This window comes from Ornithorhynchus anatinus, chromosome X1, assembly GCF_004115215.2.
Source record: "Ornithorhynchus anatinus isolate Pmale09 chromosome X1, mOrnAna1.pri.v4, whole genome shotgun sequence".
Classification (NCBI taxonomy): Eukaryota; Metazoa; Chordata; class Mammalia; order Monotremata; family Ornithorhynchidae; genus Ornithorhynchus; species Ornithorhynchus anatinus.
In genome coordinates, this window is record NC_041749.1 from 59,074,737 (window position 1) to 59,095,936 (window position 21,200).

Consider the following 21,200-nt stretch of genomic DNA (forward strand, 5'->3'; position numbering starts at 1 on the left):
GAGTTGAGGATGATGCCAAGGTTACAGGTTTGTGAGACAGGGAGGAGAGTTAATGGTAGCAGGTCCAAGAGTACCCAAAAGGGAAGGGAGATCATTGTTCAGGGTAAGAGGTGTGGTTCAACATTCATTCATTCAATCGTATTTATTGAGTCCTTACTGTGTGCAGAGCACTGTACTAAGCTCTTGGGAGAGTATAAAACAACAATAAGTAGACACATTCTTTGCCCACAACAAGCTTAAAGTCTATTAGACATTAATATAAATTACAGAGATGTGCATAAGTGCTGTGGGGCTGGGAGGGAGAACAGCTTTGATTCTCCCCTAGAGCATGAGGATGTGCAGGCACATCGAAGTAGTTAGAGATGGTACTGCTACCTCCCAGCATTCACTCTGGGCATTTGGGTCCCCATTTACTTCAAGTATAAGCATGCTAATGCAGCAAAACCCTTCTAAGACCCTATTCAAGGTCTTGTCTTTAGAGAAGTTACCTGGCCTAGTGAATAGAGCCTGGGCCTGGAATCAGAAGGACCTGGGTTCTAATTTCAGCTTGGTCACGAGTCTTCCTTGTGACCTTAGGCAAGTCACTTCACTTCTCAGTGCCTCAGTTCCCTCATCGGTAAAATGGGAACGAAGACTGTGAGCCCCATGTGGGACAGGGATTGTGTACAAGCTAATAGCTTTTATCTACCCCACTAGGTAGTATAGTGCCTGGCACATAGTAAGCACTTAACAAGTACTGTAAAAAATAACTATATCTCTTAATCATGCAGGATCCTACTTTGCAAGACCTGGAGAGCAATTTCATTATTCAGCAAAAATTGGTAGAGGCTGCAAAGAAACTTGCTAGCGAGCCAGACCTTTGCAAAAACGTAAAGAAAAAAAGAAAGCAAGATTACAGTGATGCAGTGAAAAAGCTCCAAGGAATTGAAAACACAATAAATAAATATCGAATTAAATGTGGCAAGAAACCAACTCAAAAAGCAACACTAATTTTACCAGGTAAGAGCCAATGTGTAAAATGACGGACGGCTACTAATAATACAATCACTTTTAATGTGACTTTGTATTTGTCCAAGTCAGGTAAGGGGATATGAAGGAAAAGAGAATTAGATTGAAAGTAAGGGTCTTTGGGCAAGGAGTTTTCAGACTCAGCCAAAATTCCCAAAGTCTTTCAATTACATAGAATAATTCATTCAAATACATCAGATTTGCAAAGTTATGGTTGGTACAGGATTATTTTGGCTTTTTATGAAAAAAGGAGAGTTTTTACAAATGCCAAAAACTACTCAGTTCATACTAGTTAGGCACCAAGCCTATAACTAACAAATTTAAATGGAAATGTTGATGTTTAGGGCATGCAAAACTGTATTTTTAAGCTACATTGTACTATAGAGAATTTGAAATTCTAGTGACTTAAAGTTAGTGTTAAGTTCTGAGCTGATTAAGTGTAAAATCCTTTTGATCAATCAATCCCTCTAGATTGTAAACTTGTTGTGGGCAGGGAATGTGTCTATTTTTATACTGTACTCTCCCAAGTGCTTAGTACAGTGCTCTGAAGCACAGTAAGCGCTCAATAAATGATTGAATGAATGTTTATTGAGCACTTACTATGTGCAGAGCACCATATTAAGCGCTTAGGAGAGTACGATATAACAGAGCTGGTAGACATGTTCCCTGCGTGGCCTAGGGGAAAAGGTATGGGCCTGGGAGCCAGAGGATCTGGGTTCTAATCCTGGATGTGCCAACTGCTTGCTTTGTGACCTTGGGGAAGTCACTTAACTTCTCTATGCCTCATTTACCTCAACTATAAAATGAGGATTCAATACCTGTGAGCCCCAAGTGGGACAGGGACTATGTATCTATTACCTTGTATCTATCCCAGCACTTATAAAAGTGCTTAAATACCATTTTTTAGAAAAAAATGAAAAATGAGCTTACAGTCTAGAGGGGGATAATTCTGAAGAGGCATTTTCTTCAGAAACTTGGCTACAGGGACTGGAATAAAGAGAGAGATTTTAGAATATTGTCATGTCAAATTGGTGTAATTAACCTTGATCATAGGTTTATTTTAAATTATACCTAAGTCTTAGGCACCTGGTTTTATAAAGTTAAAAGTGAATGTCCAAGAAGGAACTTGGTAATGAGAGTCACCTACAGCTGGGAAGTTTAGAATTGCTTACTTGTGAATTATACATGAAGTAGTAACACTGGTCTGCAGATGAGCTTGGCTAAATTTTCATTCCAGTCTTCTTCTAGAGATAGGATTAGCCAGATACTTGATTTTCATATCCACCATTTTATATGATACTACTGTGACTGACCATTTATTCACACTCAAGCAGCAGAACTGTGGAACTCTCCATTAACCAAATTTAGGAGACTCAACCTGAACAGAGCTGAGAGAGCAGGCATTTTAAAAAAAAATGGTAATTTGCCTCAGGCAACCCTGAATTATTATTTTCTTTAAATGCAGTTCCTTTTAATATGTCTTCTTGTAGTGGTGCAGCCCAGCATATTTCTGGTTCTAAAATGAGTCCAGTGGTAGGAAGTAATACTTTTGTGCATTGGTCTCATCTTCTACCGAGTTCAGGTGAATCCAAACCAAAAACAGTTTGCATTTAGCCTTACCATGGGATTCAGGCAGGAGGAGGAAGGGGGTTGTCCAAGTCCAGTCTTACTTGATCCTACAAACTCTCAATCCCCACAGGGTTCAATCAACTGTTCACCTTTCACAATTCTCAGTGAGAGGAAAGGGTCACCAAAGGGTCACAGCAAATTATCTGCAGTGCTGTTTTGGCTGGAGTTGCCTCCAGGATGGCAGAAGCAGCAGGAAAGACTTGGCCCTGGACACGAGATTAGGGTGGGAAGTTGACTGGTCAGGGGGTGGTTAGCTACTCCCTTCTCCTAGTTGGCCTCGGCCAAGTTTCTTCAGCCCACCATTTCTCTTCTCCCAAGCTCCCTCTCACCCCAGCCCTTCTCCTCCTGGATATCGATTGGCCAGAAATTTCCAGTGTTTGTGCAGAGTGTCAAATAACCTAACATCCAGGCTGCATTCATAGAATAGGTGGCCCTTGAGTAGCAGATGGTGAGCATGGCAAAGTATGTATTGATTGGATTAAAAGCAAAAAGTCTGCCAGACAACAGACTGGTTTGGCACTGTGCCTTAGGGCTTCAGTGCATGCTTAATTAAAAGGAGAGACTGCCTGGAAATACTAGAGATTACTATTTTGAAATAGGGGAGAAAGAGAAGGCTTTCTTCAAAATGGCTGTCACTGGGTTGTTCCAGTGGTTGTGCATATGTATTCTGGATGGGTGGGGCAGGAGGGGAGGATTTGTTAGCATCCCTCATCCTTAAGGAAATCGGAGGTGCCAACCCTTGGGATTGATCTCCAGAAGGGAATAGGGAGTCTATTTCCCCTGCTTAGGGGATGCAGGTGTATAGCCGCAGGGGAGTCCACTGCCTCATTGTAACTCTTCCCTGGTTCTCCTTAGTGAAGCAGGCTTGGGCCTGCTTCAGTTACATAAACATGGACTCTGACTGGAGCACTAAAAATACATCTGGCTTAGAGCTGCCTTTCCAGTGAGCACAGATGCCCAGGCAAATCTCCCTGGTGATTTGGGGTTTTACGGGGATTTTGGGATATGCTAGGGCTCAGGAAAAACTGCCCTAAATCCCATGGTATTTGGTGAAGCCATGGGAGTGGTGGGGCAGAAAGGCAGGAGTGGCTCCAGATGCTCCTGGGGGCAGTTCCTGGTTTGGGAAACTATACCATGGTACTTAGGGAATCCAAGCCCTACATACTTTCTGCAGGTGGTAAAGGGCATATAAGAATTTATTCAGGCTGCAGCTGCAGGATAGCCACCCACCTCCTTTAACAGCCCCCTCCCAAAACAGCAGTGCATCTCTGGGGGCATGACAATTACTGCACAAAATGCCACCCCCTCAGCATAGGTTCTGAATTTTTTCATACTACCACAAAATGAAATACTTGCACAGTATAATACGAGTAGGAATGTTGTAGTCATGGACTACATTGCTCAAGTGATAGCAATAACTGAAATAGCTAATTATTCTTAATTTGCTAAGTCATTTGTATTTTGATTAAAGAAAAAATGTGTTCAAGTTACTATAGCTATAATTCTACATATAAAAGATTTAACTTTCTTTCACAGAAGACATAATTCCATCTGAGAGCAGTTCTTTGTCTGATACTATTACCTATGATGATGGTAAGTTACTGCTACTTTAAAAAATATTTAACTTCAAACTAAATGGAATTATTTTCCACATAAAATTTTATTTTATGGAATTGATGGCAAAGCACTCCTAATGCAAGAAAATAAAATGTTTTTTCTTTAAACCAGAAAAATAATCTTTTGTAGCAAAGACTTCTAGAAAGTAGAACTACATCTATTTTGGCTTCTCTTACCCAAAAGCAGGGGGAATATGTGTTTGGACAATGCATTTTCATAGATTAATTTTTGAGTTTCATTAACCTGTAGTAGGATTTTTTTTTCTTATCTAAAGCATTGTTAGAGGAAAAACATCAAAGTTAGCAAATTTGATCATTCTACATAGGGAACTGTTTCTAGAAGTGCAACTTTTGCAGGATCCAGGGAGAGGATCAAAGGAGCATGTGGGAAATTATCTTCCTGGGTACAAAATGCATATTAATGGCCAGAAAGATAAATACTGCCCCTCCAGAACTTGGAAAATTCATTTGAAGAAAATACTACTAACACATAGCATTAAAACAAAAAAGTGCTTTCCTCACTATAGCACTAGCTCTTATTTTTTGGATTTTGCTAAAGATTAGCTTTTCTTTTCCCTTCCACAGCCAGTGACATGCTCAATCTTCCTGGACAGCGATCAAATTCAGTTCCCCATTCTCCAAGACTTCCTCCTCCAAAATCCCTTGGTATTGAGAGAATCCACCTCAGAAAATCATCCATGAATGAACAGTTCCTGGAAACTAGGCAGTCCAGGTGAGACCTAATATTACTAATAATGAGCATATATAACTGTCAAAGAAGACACCACAGATGGTAGAGTTTATATATGAGCATTAGTGAGACTGAAAAGGCCAAACTAATAGTGAATAATCAATCATATTTATTGAGCATTTACTGTGTGCAGAGCACTGTACTAAGCTCTTGGGAGAGTACAGTATAACAGAGTTGGTAGACACAGTCCTTGCCCACGGTGAGCTCACAGCCTAGAGGAGGAACATACCTTAATATGAATAAATAAATTACAGATATGTACATAAAGTGCTGTAGGGCTGAGGTAGTGGTGAATAAAGGGAGAAATCAGGGTGATGCCATAGGGAGTGGGAAAAGAGGAAATAAAGGCTTAGTCAGGGAAGGCCTCTTAGAGGAGATGTCTCTTCGATAAGACTTTGAAGGTGGGGAGAGTAATTGTCTGTTGGATATAACGATAGAAACAATGAGCCCAATTCTATGGTTCAGGGATGCTGTAACATGCAGCCCAAGTCCAAATGGGCAAGTAAGCTTTTTTGGCTTCTTGCCTGAGATACCTGTTTTAAATGGAGGCTTTCTGGATTCTATGGCACCTCCCTCTCTACACCACCACAGTGTGATTCTGCTGCTCTGAGAAGTTTTCATAGGGGAGCATGATGGAAGCAAAACCACTGTCAGAACACACCAATCTTCTCTGATCTTCCCTCTTCTTCTCTGATCTTCCCTCTCCTCCTTACCACCCTCTCTTGGAGCACACCCCATACCGTGTCTGGGTGAAGGACGCTAGAGGGAGGTGCAATCTTTTCCTCTTTCCTTCTACCCTTCTCCCATGTAAAGAAACATCCCTGATAGATTAACAAGAGCCAGTCAGGAAATATTAGCAACTTTCTAATTTGAATAGCATCTTTCCTCTCAGGATTTCACAGCACCATTAGAAATATAAAGGAGCAAAATTATATTCATTTTATAGAGAAAACAGACTGAAACCTAAACCAGGATAACTTGAAAAACCATTCCACTTGTTAATCTGCTAAAGAACCACCTTCCCTCCTAAAGTCATTCCTTAAGTTCCCCATCTGTCAACACCACCATCCTTCCTGCCCCAGAAACCCACACAATCTTAGTACCATCTTTAAATCCTAATAATTAGGGTCCCTGAGATCATGTTTATAAAGATCCAGGGGACTGTTGAAAACGGACAAGAATCCAAATAAGAATTTAGCTTAAAGGAGGAGCATAGTTGAAGTCCAAGATGCTCGCTTTGACTTCTCATTTTCTTCCCCCCATCCCAACATGTGCCTACTGCTTAAAGCAACTTGACTATTCAAGAGACGATTGCCAGAAGTCATTTCCATTAGCCATTGCTAGAATTTTGCCAACTGCAAAGTGATTCTTCTTCCCATTCCTTCCTTTCCCTTTGTATTTCCAGTGGTTTTGACATGAACTTGCTATTTCCCTAGAGCTATTATAAAAAATGACCCTTTACTCCATTCTGTTCTTTATCATCACAGAGAGATGTTGTCAGCCCACAGCAGTCCTTACAAAACTCTGGAGAGGCGACCCCAGGGAGGAAGGAGCATGCCGACCACACCAGTTCTAACACGCAATGCCTACAGCAGCAGCCACTTAGAGTAAGTGAAGTTTATTTGGGGGTTGGGAGGGGCATGACTTGCTCAAACAGTACATAAAGTACGCCAAGCTCTCCTAACATGCAGGTTTGTGTTCTGACAAAAACAGTGTTAAGGAAACCTCTTAATACTGCCAGTGTCCACTGCTATGTATACATACACTTGTGCAACAGACACATGCAAACCTAGAGGGTCTGCAGATTCCAGGTCCAGATATTTTGTTAATGGGGACCTACTTCGGTACTCTGTCATCCCAGGAAAAGGCAAAGTTAAAACAGTTGCCAGAAATCTTAATTTTTAATTCAGCACAGAACTGATGCAGATGAAAAAAAAAAAGGTGCTCTCCAAATGGTAGGTAGGTTTCTTTAGGCTCTAGGGCAGGGGTTTGCTTTTGAGAAACTGTACCCCAGTGGGCTCAGGGCTTCACCCTTCTTTGCCCACTGTCACCCACACATAGAGGAATTCTTATTGGAGTCCTAACCCAGAAAGTGGAGTATCAATAGCTGGAGTGGATGCAAAGAGAAACTGCTCCTACTGCCATCAGTTTTCTGACATTCATTCAATAGTATGTGAGCACCGGCTGTGTGCAGAGCAGCTACACCAAGTGATAGGGAAAGGTGTGAGAATGGCCTACAGGGGGCTAGTGATGGACACCACTTGGAAAAATTCAAAGTGATAAAAGGCAGGAAAACAAGAACAATTAAAAAAAAAAAGCTACAGTACATTTTGGCCTGAGAAGCTGTTTTCATGCTCCTCACTGCACCGGCAACCTGGTTAAGAATCCAATAGGCCCAACCTTCCTCAAACGTCAGTGGTTTGGAAGGTACACTGTGACTTTACCTTCTGCCTAACCTGCTCCAGTGGGACAGAGCAGGGACCCAAAAGGAGGAGTATTGCAGGTCGGGGGGAAGAGGGAAGAAATTGGTAACTCTTATGCCTTTGTTTCTCCTCTGGTGGAAGTAAAGCCACCAAGGCAGCAAAGCTGCAGCTTTATCTTCTGCCCACCCCATTGCAGCAAGACAGGACTTTGCCCCCAGTGTGGCATGTGGGGAGAGTGGCGATGTCTATTCCGCCAGCCATGGCCTTCCGGTGAAGGTGGAGTTGTCAAAGCAGCATAGCTGCAGCTTTACTTTCTGCCTACCCCGTTCTAGGGGAACAGGGCAGGACACTCCCCCACCCCCCTCAAATCCCACAAGGTGGAATACAGGGGGGAGGAGTGGCGATGTTCTTCCGCCAGAGTCGGTATTCCAGTGGAAGTGGAGCCCTGCTTTACCTCTTTGCCTACCCTGCTTCAGCAGGACAGGGCTGGGCCACCAAGTCACCTCCAGAACCGTGGGGCCATTTTTTGCTGTGCTCCTGACAGACATGAACTGTGAGAAGCTGACGGTGGTGCTCCATCCAACTCCAGCTGTTGCTGTGCTACTTCTTGCTGGGCTCCTCAAAGGTCTTGCAGACAGCTCAGTAAGGAGTTTAGCAGAGACAAGAGTCATTGCTACTGCTACTGGCAAAATAGTCAAACCACTTACGATCTTTTGACGCAACCCCCACGGGGACTTATACCCCTGGCTGACAACCTGCTCTAGAGAAGAATTTATCCCCTCTGCCCCAAAATACGTGAGTCCCGTTTCAGGATGGATTAAATTTGGCCCATTTTCCCATGTGGAAATCTGGAGAATGAGCATGATCATTATGCTCTATTTAAAAATAATTCTTGTTTCAGCTGCAAGTTGTGAGAAATGCTGTGGATTTAACTCTGTAACGTAAAGAGCCATTGCAACTCGAGTGTACTTAATCTTAAAGCTTTCAATGTTCTCTTTTTAAACAAGCCTGATTTCTCACTCTTTCAGGCCAAATGCTTCCTCACAACACTCTAGACAGCGTAGCGGAAGCTTGGAGTCACAGACACACCTGCTGTCCGAGATGACCAATGACAAGCCATTATTCTCCCTTTCAAAATCCCAAAGAAGTAGCAGCACTGAAATCCTAGATGATGGATCATCCTATACCAGCCAATCAAGCGCAGAATATTACTGTGCAACTCCCAGTGCAGGTTCATACTGTACGACACAAACTCTTGACACTCGCACAAGGGGACGAAGAAGGTCTAAAAAACAGAATGTTTCTGCTTCAAATTCGGGAAGCATGCCCAACCTAGCACAAAAAGAGGCCAGGAATGGGGTCTACCAGAAATGTCAGGAACAACCATCTTCCAGTTATTATATTCCTGGATATCCACCTTACGCTGAAAACGATCTTTACTACAATGGAGGATACGTTTATGAAAATGATACTGAGGGACAGTACAGTGTGAATCCTTCCTATCGCACCTCAGCACATTACGGATATGACCGTCACAGGGAATATAGATCCTACCACGAAGATGAGATGGACCGGGTGCCCCACAACCCATATGCAACTCTCCGACTTCCAAGGAAGACAACTACTAAATCAGAGCACATAACCAAAAATATTCACAAGGCCTTAGTAGCAGAGCACCTCCGTGGTTGGTATCAACGTGCATCAGGTCACAAAGACCAGGGTCATAGCCTGCAGGCAGGCTTTGATTCTGACAGAGGATCACAGAGGAGCCTGGGATTGGCCAGTCTGCAAGTACCCTGCTCCCCAAGCAGTAGAGCATCTTCTTATTCTTCAGGTAATGGAAGAATTGGGTGAAAAGGGGTGGGGAAATCAAAGCAAAAAGAGCAGAGGTCAGGGGGAGGAATCAAGCTGGGCTTCCAGCCTTACCTACCCCAGCTCTCTGACAAGATCTGAACTGTTGCCAGTCAGGGTTGCTATGCCTGAAATGGTGGTTGTCTGGCCTGGTATCTCTCTGAAGCTTGTCCTCTCCCAAGCCCTGCCCCCATGAACTTTTGGAGACATCTGGAACATCTGGAAATGTCTGGCCCTTATGCCATTGGTGTCATCACACTTGCTCAACTACCCCTGTCTTCATCCTCTTCCATCCCTATCCCCCCATCTTAAGCAACCTCCTTAAAGCACCTCAAAGAGCTACAGTGGAGCAAAGCAGAGTGGGGGCAGCAAGAGCAGCTGCCACAGAGTGAGTGTTTATCTGGGTCAAAAAAATAAAAGGTGGGTGGGGAGAGAAGAGTTGCCTTCCTATCCCCTGTCCTAGAGTTTGTGAGGGGCCTGTTAGACCCAGACAGAAGAAATGGGTTCAAGGTATTGACAATTTAGAATCAAATTCACTCTTAAGAGAAAGAAGAGTCTGCATTTAGTAACTTAGGATGAAGTAGTATGGCATCCAGTTCCAAGTTTTTGAATACATGCTCCGATTACTTGGTAACGATGCAAATCAGACTCCTCCTCCAAAGCTGTGACATCACTTACTGGGCATTTTTCAAGTGAATCCTCCAAAGGCCAGGGACAGTTGTCCCTTAGTGGTGGTCACTAATACAAAAATACAAGATCTGATTTGTGTTACAAATAAAAGATCTCCCTATAGAAGGAAATCTGAAGAATAAAATCTTCCTGGTAGTGAGAAAAATTTAGCCATGGCGTCAATCCCCAATTACTGAAGTTTAAATTATAAAGATTGCATACACAGGCACCTTGGCTGACCTCCCAGTAAGAGCTCAGGGGCTATTATCTTTGCTAAGTGGGGGAACAGAGATTTGGGTTTTGGTTGGGTGCAGAGAGGCTGTTAGCATCACTAAGCTGCCATTGTACTGATTCTACTTCTGGTTTAAGCGGAAGCAAAGAGGCATAAGAGAGAAATAATTAGTACTAAAGAAAAGGGGGGCATGGAGGGTGAAAATGGCACTGGAAATAGTGTTCACTTCACCTACCAGAATTGACTCTGCCCTCAGTCATGAGGGTTCTAGTGTGGAGTCTACATATAGCTTAGGGGTAAAAGATGGGAGTTTTGTAGGTTGAGTGACTTGTAAGATACAACAGTGTTGCATATTTAGTGGGTAAACGTTTTCCTGGTTGTCAGTCTCCGTTCCCTTTTAATTACTAAATTGAACTGAATCATCATCCTTCCTTACTGTTCCTTTAATCCTTCCTTTCTCAGTCACCTGGATCAACTAAAATCCAGAAAAAAGTACACTCCGTATATCTGTTGGCAGAAGCAGTGGGTTTAAACATATTCTCCATATATGATCTGTGGTTTTGAATGATGTGTGCACACCACTAACACAGATTATTGAGAACTTAATTCTAAATGTCTGGAAAATCTTAACATACCCTGCATTACAGCTGTCTCCAGAGGTTACAGAAATAATTTTTTGTCTTTCTTACTCCTAGTGTCTTCCACAAATACATCTGGAAACTGGAGAACTCAGATTACAATGGGATTACCTGAGTATGATACCGTCTCCCATTCTTCTTACACCAGCTGCTACAGAAACGTTTATAGTACCTTGCCACCTCCAAGCAGGTGAGAAGAATGTGGTCTAAAATACTTTATGGTCTTATCCCAAATATCTATACCAGTCTGAGAAAATTGGAGGTAGGAATATGGTTCCAGTTTCTGAACAGAAAAAAACTGCCAAGTCAGGAAGAGGAGGTTTATCAATGTTGAGGATGCCTTCAACCCGTATACATATTATTCTTTCAATATTTGAGGACAATATTTTACATATATAAGCTTGATTTTGTATTGTAATGGTTCACATCCTATCAGCCTTTAGAGATGAAACTGCAGATGTAATTTGGCAGGAAAATTTCAATTTATGCTGAAAATGAACATGAAAATGCCTCAACCCCAAAACCTGGATTTTTCCTATCAAAAATTCCTAGTGAGCAAATTGTTAACTGCCACATCTATCCATACACTTCTTCCCTTGTGAAAATAACAGAAATCACCATCTGGCCAGATTGCTGTCTATACTCTGCAAAACTAAACCATTATAAGAATACTCAAGTGCATGACTTTCAAGAAACAGGGACTTTTTCAATTGATAGAAACTCAGCAAAAAGACAGTGACTCATAGGTGATACATTAATTTTATGATGAACACCATTTCCTTTTGTCAGTTTGTATTGTACCAGGTTTGACTGATACATGCATTATGCTTCATGATATCTAAAATTATGCAACTTGTGCCATTTGCCCTAAATCTATTTCCTCATTCTTTGGCTTAGTGTTGCAAGGGTGTGACCTTTGAACAGAGTCTAATAGAGCTCACCCAGATCTACACAGGCTAAATGAAGCAGAAAGTTGAGTAGACAGGAAAAACTCCTCACTCTAGGCTTCAAGGCTCTACATCACCTTGCCCCTTCCTACCTCTCCTCCCTTCTCTCTTTCTACTGCCCACTCCGCTCCTCTGCCGCCCACCTCCTCACCGTCCCTTGGTCTCGCCTATCCCGCTGTCGACCCCCGGGCCACGTCCTCCCGCAGTCCCGGAATGCCCTCCCTCCTCACCTCCGCCAAACTAATTCTCTTCCCCTCTTCAAAACCCTATTTAAAACTCACCTCCTCCAAGAGGCCTTCCCAGACTGAGCTCCCCTTCTCCCTCTACTCCCTCTACCGCCCCCCCTTCACCTCTCCGCAGCTTAACCCTCTTTTCCCCCCATTTCCCTCTGTTCCTCCCCCTCTACCTTCCCATCCCTCAGCACTGTACTCATCTGCTCAACTATATATATTTTCATTACCCTATTTATTTTGTTAATGAAATGTACATCGCCTTGATTCTATTTAGTTGCAATTGTTTTTATGAGATGTTCTTCCCCTTGACTCTATTTATTGCCATTGTTCTTGTCTGTCTATCTCCCCCGATTAGACTGTAAGCCCGTCAAACGGCAGGGACTGTCTCTATCTGTTGCCGACTTGTTCATTCCAAGCACTTAGTACAGTGCTCTGCATATAGTAAGCGCTAAATAAATACTATTGAATGAATGAATGAATGAATGAATGTTTTTGAAGTCATGTATCCCTGGGCTTGTTCGGGGAATTTTTGTATCATCATACCTGTCTGCCTTTTCAACCTCCTATCATCGACCCCTTCATTTTTATCCTCCTACCACCCTGTCTCTTTGGGTAGGGCTAGTGTACTTCCAAGCCCAGGAAGGTTGGAGGGAGCAGTTCAGGGTTTCCATATCTCCCAGACAGCAGCTGTCAATCTTCCAGAACCCCGGCCAATTGGAAGCTTGCAACCTCTTGAAAAACTCCTATCTGTAGGGAACAACCCATCATTTTCCAGCCCCTGTGGGCTAAATTGCAACACAGAGTAGTAACAGCAAAACTCTCTGTTATTACCTGTCTGAGCCAGTCAGTTAGTGTTCACACCATTCAGACAGACAAAACCTACCAGGCCCTGTGTCAGTGCCGTGGAGTTCCATTTTTTACAGACAGAAATACTGTTTGCATTTTCCCCAGTGTCAGTGGCCTTCTAAAACACTGACTCTAGGTTGCTTTGGGGTTTTAACATTTAAAATCATATTCTGAATACTGGTGTCCCTGGATATTAACACCGAATAAGCACGCACAGTTTTGTGTAGTAAAAATGCAATAAGACTTTGCTAAAGGCCTCATCTCTTCGATACAGTGAGGCAGTATAGCCTAGTGGAAAGAATACAGGCTTGGGAGGCAGAGGTTCTGGGTTCCAATCCTAGATCTGCCACTTGTCTGCTGTGACCTTGGGCAAGTCACTTCACTTCTCTGTGCCTCAGTTAACTCAACTGTCAAATGGGGATTAACACTGTGAGCCCTATGTGGGATAGGGACCAATCTGATTATTTTGTATCTACCCCATTACTTAGTACAGTACCTGGCACACAGTAAGCGCCTAACAAAAACCATGATTATATAATATAGTTTAGGTCTGAGCTCTGGTGCTACAAACTGTTTTTCAAATGACTTTTCTGCTTCTTTTACATTGTTTTCCAATTTTCCTCCTATCTAAACATGACCCGTTACTAGGCAGAACAGAGGGCTTCTATCCAGGAGAATCATTGTTACCTCTGAAATGCGATCATTTTTAAATTCTCTTATGCTAAGTGTAGCCAGCTGTAGTAAGTACAGTACTTCAAATTTTGTGTGCTGTTTCATGTGTGGCAGATATGGCTTGCTGATGGTTGCTGTGTGAAATTAATTAGGAAATGTTTAATTTTGGTGTGAGGGCTTTAGAGAGGTGCTAGCATATCGTAAAGTGGTAGTATAAGGCTTCATTTTGACTTTGACATCACTAAACACATTAACATAAAATTTTGTACTAATCATCTAACCTTTTTAACCTGAATTTTTTTTTAACACAAATTTTTACCTTTGAGAATTTCTTACCACTATTTAGCTAAAATATATGATACTGGTGGGAAGTTATCCTGATAACTGTCCAACTCATTGTTTACCTACCACAGGATATAAATGTGGTTAGTTAGTGGGTTTTTCATTAATCAATCACTGAGTCATACACTTGTTTCTCTATTCAGTGCTAATATTATTTATATTGCCATCCATCTTCCCCACCAGACTGCTAGTTCGTAATTGGTAGGGAACATATCTAACAACTCTGTTGCATTGTACTCTCCCAAGCTCTGCACACAGTAAATGCTCAGTAAAAATGACTAATGATAATAAATCCAATCTCCCTGCCACTGCCCACCAGGACAACTCTGAGAAAAGCACTTAATCTTTATATTTCCGGAAGATTGTTTGAAATGTAGTTCATCCTAGTCATAGTCTTTATGCTCGTTTTCCATACTGTATTTCAATAAAGTTGACCAAGTAACTAGTAACTTTCTGTATTTTCTTTCACAGGCCATATGCTGAGGCCAGTCAGTTGGACCATGCAGATGGGAACAGGTTGGAAAATGAGCTGGACACTAATGAGCAAAGATTATTTTGGCATGAAGATTCCAAGCCTGGAACATTAGTTTAAACTGCCACCTAATCTTTTGACCAAGCTCTGCATTCTTACCCATGTGTGCCTTGCATGGTACGATGTTCTTTCAAAGGACATCTCTCTCTGGAAATCTGAAAACATCAAAAGCTGAAGAAAAGTTTAATTGAACTGTCAGGGGAGCCTGTACAAAAAAAAACAAACCTTAACCCAATAGCATTTCTTTCCAACTCAAGGCAGCACTAACTGAGCAAGGTCCCACCACATTTTAACCATCTCCAAGATGGAGCTCTTGGTCCAAGTATTTATATTTAGCAAGCACTTTTTGGGAGAATGAAAGTTGTTGAAGGCAAACCTCAAAACTGTGAAGAGGGACTTTTCTAGTGAGAAGTGGGAATCTTAAGAGCACAATTCAGATTTGTGATAGAAGCTTTCAAAATTTTTTCTACAGCAATTGGCTGTGAAATCTTTGAAGTCACAAGCTAATGAAGAATATGTGCATATAAATGGTGGGTCAAGACAGTATTGGAAATTACTTGAAGGGAAGTTTAATTTTATGGAGGTTTGAGTGTGTAGATGTTTCAAGGTTTTAAGAGTGGGTTTTTTAGGTTTTTTGTTGTTTTTTTTTGTAAGCACCACAAAATAGGTTCTAGGGGGAGGGGGGCAATTGCCATTGCAACCTGTAATGTTACTTCATAATAGTGGATTTAGGGTATGAAGCAGTATGTTGAATTATTTACATGTCCTTTGTGTGTTTAAGGTACAATTTCATTGTGCAAACGAGCACGTTTCTCACACTGAATGCACAGTGAACTGTTGGTCAGACTGGTAGCCATTCAACTTTGTACTGCCATTTCTTAAAATAATGGCAAAAATAATAAGGGGTGCACTTTGGTTATGCAACTTTCAAAACTGCATTATGATGACCAGTATTTTGAGGTGATGTTAAAAAAAAAGAAAAAGGCCAAATGGGTGCCTTAAAACTGTGGGCATTAGACTCACATGTAATCATCTGATCTGCAGGTGTAAGACCAAGTCACTGAGTGACAAAAATAAAATGAAATATAAACCCAAGCTGCAATTTGATTAATTATGAGGCTAAAGCTACCTCATTTTCTATGGCAGAACAAACTGGGCATTACATATAGAATTTCAAAACAGCAGTTCATTTCCATATTGTGACATTACTCTTATTTCTCAACTATACTGTGCTTCAGAATTCAAAAAAAAAAGGTGCTCTCTTTTTCTTCTTTTAAATTAGAGGACTAGTAACTCCTTGTTCATATTGTGAATAGAAAGTTTCTGAGCAGCTTTTTTGGACCTTTTTTACCTATATTCCAAAGCATGTAATATATACATAAAGATAAATTTGTTAAGCTGGTCCTTAGTCATTTGTATCATTAGATTTGAGGTTTAGAAAGAAAAAAATCCAAAAAAATAATTTATTCTTTTTTTGCATATTTGTATAGCCTTCTAGAAACAATTTCCCTTTTGCATATTCTTTTACTTTTTTTCCTGACTTTTAAGACCTATTACTTTTTATGTAGGTCAATAAACTAAAAGTGTGTTACCAAAAATGCTTGAGCATCTCTGTTGTAATTAATAAGCCAGAGTTATCTGTAGTGTTACTTGATTAAATGATGTTTTCTAAAAAGCCAAAAATATGAGTAATTCTGAGCAAAATGGTTCTCACATTAACTTTTTGGGCTTATGAATAGTTGGGGACAGCTGCTGCCAGCCTAGACCCTCACCCCATTTCTCTTCCATGAGATAAACAAGTTTCAAAACAAAGAGATCACAAGTATTAAAGCATTAGTTACTAGCTCCTTAGCAGTCTTCTTCCAAACATCTTAATAAAGTGAAAAGGGTACACAAGCTAGAGAGCTACAGCAAAATTAGGGATAGCACTACAACGTACCATATTGCAAGATACAGTTTAGAATGTAATTTGAACAGGATTTGATTCTTTGACTTTGAAGTTATGTAGTAATAATAATATGTTTGACAGCAGATCCTATGATCAAGGTGTAACATGAAGATATTCCTAATAAAGGTACAGCACCCACTGTAAAGCAGAAATATCCTTTAGAAAGAGTGGAGAGGAAGGGAGTGGTGGTGTTTAAAGGATTCTTTGGGAGTGTGTGTGGTTTGAATCCCAAATAGCCTGATTGCCTCCTGTTAGCATATTGGGGCGGGAAAAGGTTCACAAACCTTAAACCTGTAGCCACCAGATTCAAGTCATTACTTCTTATTCCCCTTGCAATTCTTCCAGACTTGGGAGAAGTTTCTCCAGTCCTTCCTACATCCACTGTCCAAAAGGAATTAAGGCATGTGGGAGGTTCACATAAAGAGTATCAGTGCTTCAAAATTTCAGCCACAGCCCCAATACCATTCCATCTAAATCAATATATTCAGAAGGTGAGAGGACCTTAATGGTTCAGACACTGACTTTTGTAGTCAAAGATAGTAACAAGTGGTAGGGTTCAATGAGTTGAGCATCAGAGACTAAAGGGATTGTGATTGCTAATCCTGGCTAGCTACCTCTAGGCTCTACCCTCTTGGATTTCCGCACCTATTGAAGGAGATGACCAAAGAGGATCAGTGAGGGGCTTGGCTTTGGAGCTGACAGATTGGAATCACCAACAGTAGCATTGTTACAGTTTATCCAGGTGGTAGTGTCTTCCTGATGAAACACACTGTGGGAATGTGATCCGAGGGTTTAGAGAGTCAGCTCCAATTTCAGTTTTGTCTTAGACTAGCTCTGTAGCCTGATCCTGCTATTCTGTCTGCATTTAGTCAAGAGAACACCATTCATCTGTTTCTTCAGGAGAGCCTAAACACTAATTACTTTTTGCCAGGTACTTGGCAATCTACTAATGAAAGGTGTTTTGTAAATACAGTGTTATTATTTGTGCACCCACTTAGTTATACCCATTTCCGAAAATGCAGGTTTGAAGAATTTAAGGCTATAATAAAACTAGAGTCATCAGTAATTGTATCATTTACCACAAATAAAACACTCATTTTAAAGAAGGGATTAAGTTTTCATATTTCAGTATCGCTTTGGAAGTTTAAACTTCTTCCAAAGCCAAGAGGTTGTACAAGTGAGGACACCTAGTGTCATCACTGTGTTATTGCAGTCAGCAGATTTGCCTTTTCGTCTCAAATACTCTTTTTTTCTCTCTTGCCACGCCAAGCAGATATTTATTCTGAAGTCTAGGGAAAACTGACCCAATATTACTCTTGTCATGACAAACACACACACCCCCACACACCCCCAAGCTTTTGTACCAAGGCAGTCTGGCACCAGATTTTGAGATCACAGTTAAATCTGGTGCTAAATTAGGAAGAAGGTTTTTATTAGGAAACAGTAATTGTGGTTTCCCATTTAATTGTTTTGTTCAAATATACCCCGGTAATTAGGTCTCACCCCACCTCGCCCCCTCCAGACTATTGAATTTATTCTAATCTGTAGATATAAGAATGCCAAGATAGCGAACAAATATTGGATTATCCAGGACATCCCTTTGCCAAGATAAGATGGACAGTGCTATCCCCAGAGTGAGCACATATCAAAAACATTAGATTGCTATTATAAATTGTACAGACAAAAAAGTATAACTGGATTTTGATATTTAGGGCAAAGTGAAAGGGCTTTCTAAAGTCCCAGGATTATCTTTTATTTAGGAATTATAAATTTGCAATGATGTTTGCTATGTTCTACAAAGACAGTTGGCTATTTTGCCTTGTTTTGGGCAAAAGTAAACTTTTTCAGTAGGAGATGTGGTACTGATCTAAATCTTTCACTTATTCATGCAGAGATTATGATAAATAGAATCGAAAGAAAAAGAATAATTTTAATTTCAGAAATGGTGTGCCAAAGGTCTACCTATGGTAAAAACATTACCAAATCTCAACGGATATATCCTGCAAGTTGAATATTTCCCCAAAGGGCTTGATTTCTCCAATAAGTCCTCCACATGATCATTTTATATAGATTGGATACAACTGGAACATGTTTAATGAAACATTTACCTCTGCACAGAGACCCCTATCACCTAATCCTGTCGGTTCTACCTTCACAACATGACTAAGGTCCATCTTTTCCTCTCCATCCGAACTGCTACCACACTGATTGAAGCACTTATATCATTCTTCGACTACTGCATCAGCCTCATTGCTGACGTCCCTGCCTCCTGTTTCTCCTTGCTTCACTCCGCTGCCTGGATCATTTTTCTAAAAGAAATGTTCAGTCCATGTCTCCCAACTCCACAAGAACTTCCAGTGGTTGCCCATCCACTTCTGCACACAGAAATTCCTTAATTATATATCAGAATTATCAGTTCACCCTGCTCTTACCACCTTACTTTGCTTATTTCCTACTATAACCCAGTCCACACACTTCACTCCTCTAACACCAACCTACTCACTGCACTTCAGTCTCCTCTGTCTCACCGTCTACCTTCTGCCCATGTCCTCCTTCTAGCCTGGAACTCTCTTACACTCCATATACGACAGACCACCACTCTCCCCACCTTCAAAGCCTTACTAAAATCACATCTCCAAGAGGTCCTCAATTAAGCCCTCATTTTCCCTATTCCATCTTCCTTCTGCACTTGAACTTGAACCTGTACTCGTTAAGGACTTGGTATTTACCCTACCATCAGCACTTATATACCTATCCATCATTTAATATCTGTCTCTTCCTCTAGACTGTAAGATCTCTGGGGGCAGAGAATATGCCTACCAAGTCTGTTGTATTCTCCCAAGCACTTAGTATCATGCTCTGCCTTACTTATCATTACTCCTGAGGCAAGGATTTGGGCAGTAAATGTTATTCTAAGTACACTGTAGTTAACTATAGATCACTTACATTGGTTTACTAGAATTAAAACTTCAGGTAAGATGATTTTGTCTTTCAATGTACCATCCTCCATTCTTTTTTCTTGTTATTAACCTTAATAAAACAAAATTAAAAGATTCAATGTGATATGGAAGGTTAATGATCTACAGGTCAAGAAAATTCTAAACTCTTGACTGTTCCTGAATGTTGCATAAGTGACATTTTCCTTCTGCTATTTTTAAGTATAATAATTATGGCATTATGCATTAGCTGAATGTTGAGACTTGGGGTAGATACAAGGTTATGAAATCAGACACAATCCTGTCTCACATGGGGCTCAAGAATCTATCTAATTCCCATTTTACAGATGAAGAAAGTAGGCCCAGAACGATGTGTCTTGCCCAACCCTACAGTAGGCCAGTGGTAGAGCTAGGACTCCAACCTGGGTCCCCAACTCCCAGCCCCGTGCTCACTCCACTAGGCCAGGCTGCCTCCCCAGTGAAGTATGATGAAATATAGAAGTGCAAAAATTATTTCTTTTGGTTTTCTGACTGAGCTAGGACTTTCAGTGTTAATACTGTATATACAGGCAGCATATCTGTCTGTTACCTCTAGGTATTAACCACAAATGCTTGCAAATCACTCCCTCGGTGAACTCATCAGCTCTCACGGCTTTGACTACCATCTCTACGCAGATGACACGCAGATCTACATCTCCGCCCCTGTCCTCTCCCCCTCCCTTCAGGCTCGCATCTCCTCCTGCCTCCGGGACGTCTCCACCTGGATGTCAGCCCGCCACCTAAAACTCAACATGAGCAAGACTGAGCTCCTCATCTTCCCTCCCAAACCCGGTCCTCTCCCAGACTTCTCTATCACCGTGGATGGCACGACCATCCTTCCCGTCCCGCAGGCCCGCAATCTCGGTGTCATCCTTGACTCGTCCCTCTCGTTCACCCCACACATCCTATCCGTTACCAAGACCTGCCGGTTTCACCTCTACAATATCGCCAAGATCCGCCCTTTCCTCTCCACCCAAACGGCTACCTTACTATTACGGGCTCTCGTTATATCCCGGCTAGACTACTGTGTCAGCCTTCTCTCTGACCTCCCTTCCTCCTCTCTCGCCCCGCTCCAGTCTATTCTTCACTCTGCTGCCCGGCTCATCTTCCTGCAGAAACGATCTGGGCATGTCACTCCCCTTCTTAAACAACTCCAGTGGTTGCCTATCGACCTCCGCTCCAAACAAAAACTCCTCACTCTAGGCTTCAAGGCTCTCCATCACCTTGCCCCTTCCTACCTCTCCTCCCTTCTCTCTTTCTACCTCCCACCCCGCACGCTCCGCTCCTCTGCCGCCCACCTCCTCACCGTCCCTCGGTCTCGCCTATCCCGCCGTCGACCCCTGGGTCACGTCCTCCCGCGGTCCTGGAACGCCCTCCCTCCTCACCTCCGCCAAACTGATTCTCTTTCCCTCTTCAAAACCTTACTTAAAAATCACCTCCTCCAAGAGGCGTTCCCAGACTGAGCTCCTCTTCCCCCTCTACTCCCTCTGCCATCCCCCCTTTACCTCTCCGCAGCTAAAGCCTCATTTTCCCCTTTTCCCTCTGCTCCTCCACCTCTCCCTTCCCATCCCCACAGCACTGTACTCGTCCGCTCAACTGTATATATTTTCGTTACCCTATTTATTTTGTTAATGAATTGTACATCGCCTTGATTCTATTTAGTTGCCATTGTTTTTACGAGATGTTCTTCCCCTTGACGCTGTTTAGTGCCATTGTTCTTGTCTGTCCGTCTCCCCCGATTAGACTGTAAGCCCGTCAAACGGCAGGGACTGTCTCTATCTGTTGCCGACTTGTTCATCCCAAGCGCTTAGTACAGTGCTCTGCACATAGTAAGCGCTCAATAAATACTATTGAATGAATGAATGAAATCAGAGCAGAGTCTCTAACA

The 21,200-nt window shown here is 41.9% G+C and overlaps 1 protein-coding gene across 6 annotated transcripts in view; it reads left to right on the plus strand.

Annotated features, from left to right (window-relative positions):
- The window catches only part of FRMD4B (FERM domain containing 4B), a 336,920-nt gene extending 320,933 nt beyond the window's left edge, over positions 1-15,987 (plus strand). For 5 of the 6 annotated variants that reach the window (XM_029050698.2, XM_029050699.1, XM_029050697.2 and 2 more), the window contains 7 exons: positions 771-999; positions 4,174-4,230; positions 4,839-4,986; positions 6,492-6,611; positions 8,456-9,261; positions 10,875-11,007; positions 14,329-15,987. In XM_029050698.2, coding sequence (XP_028906531.1) covers positions 771-999; positions 4,174-4,230; positions 4,839-4,986; positions 6,492-6,611; positions 8,456-9,261; positions 10,875-11,007; positions 14,329-14,449 — 1,614 coding nt within the window. In that variant the 3' untranslated portion in view covers positions 14,450-15,987. The remainder of the gene's footprint in view (positions 1-770; positions 1,000-4,173; positions 4,231-4,838; positions 4,987-6,491; positions 6,612-8,455; positions 9,262-10,874; positions 11,008-14,328) is intronic. The other variant, XR_003754483.2, reaches the window with a different exon arrangement.
- Positions 15,988-21,200: the final 5,213 nt, after the last annotated feature.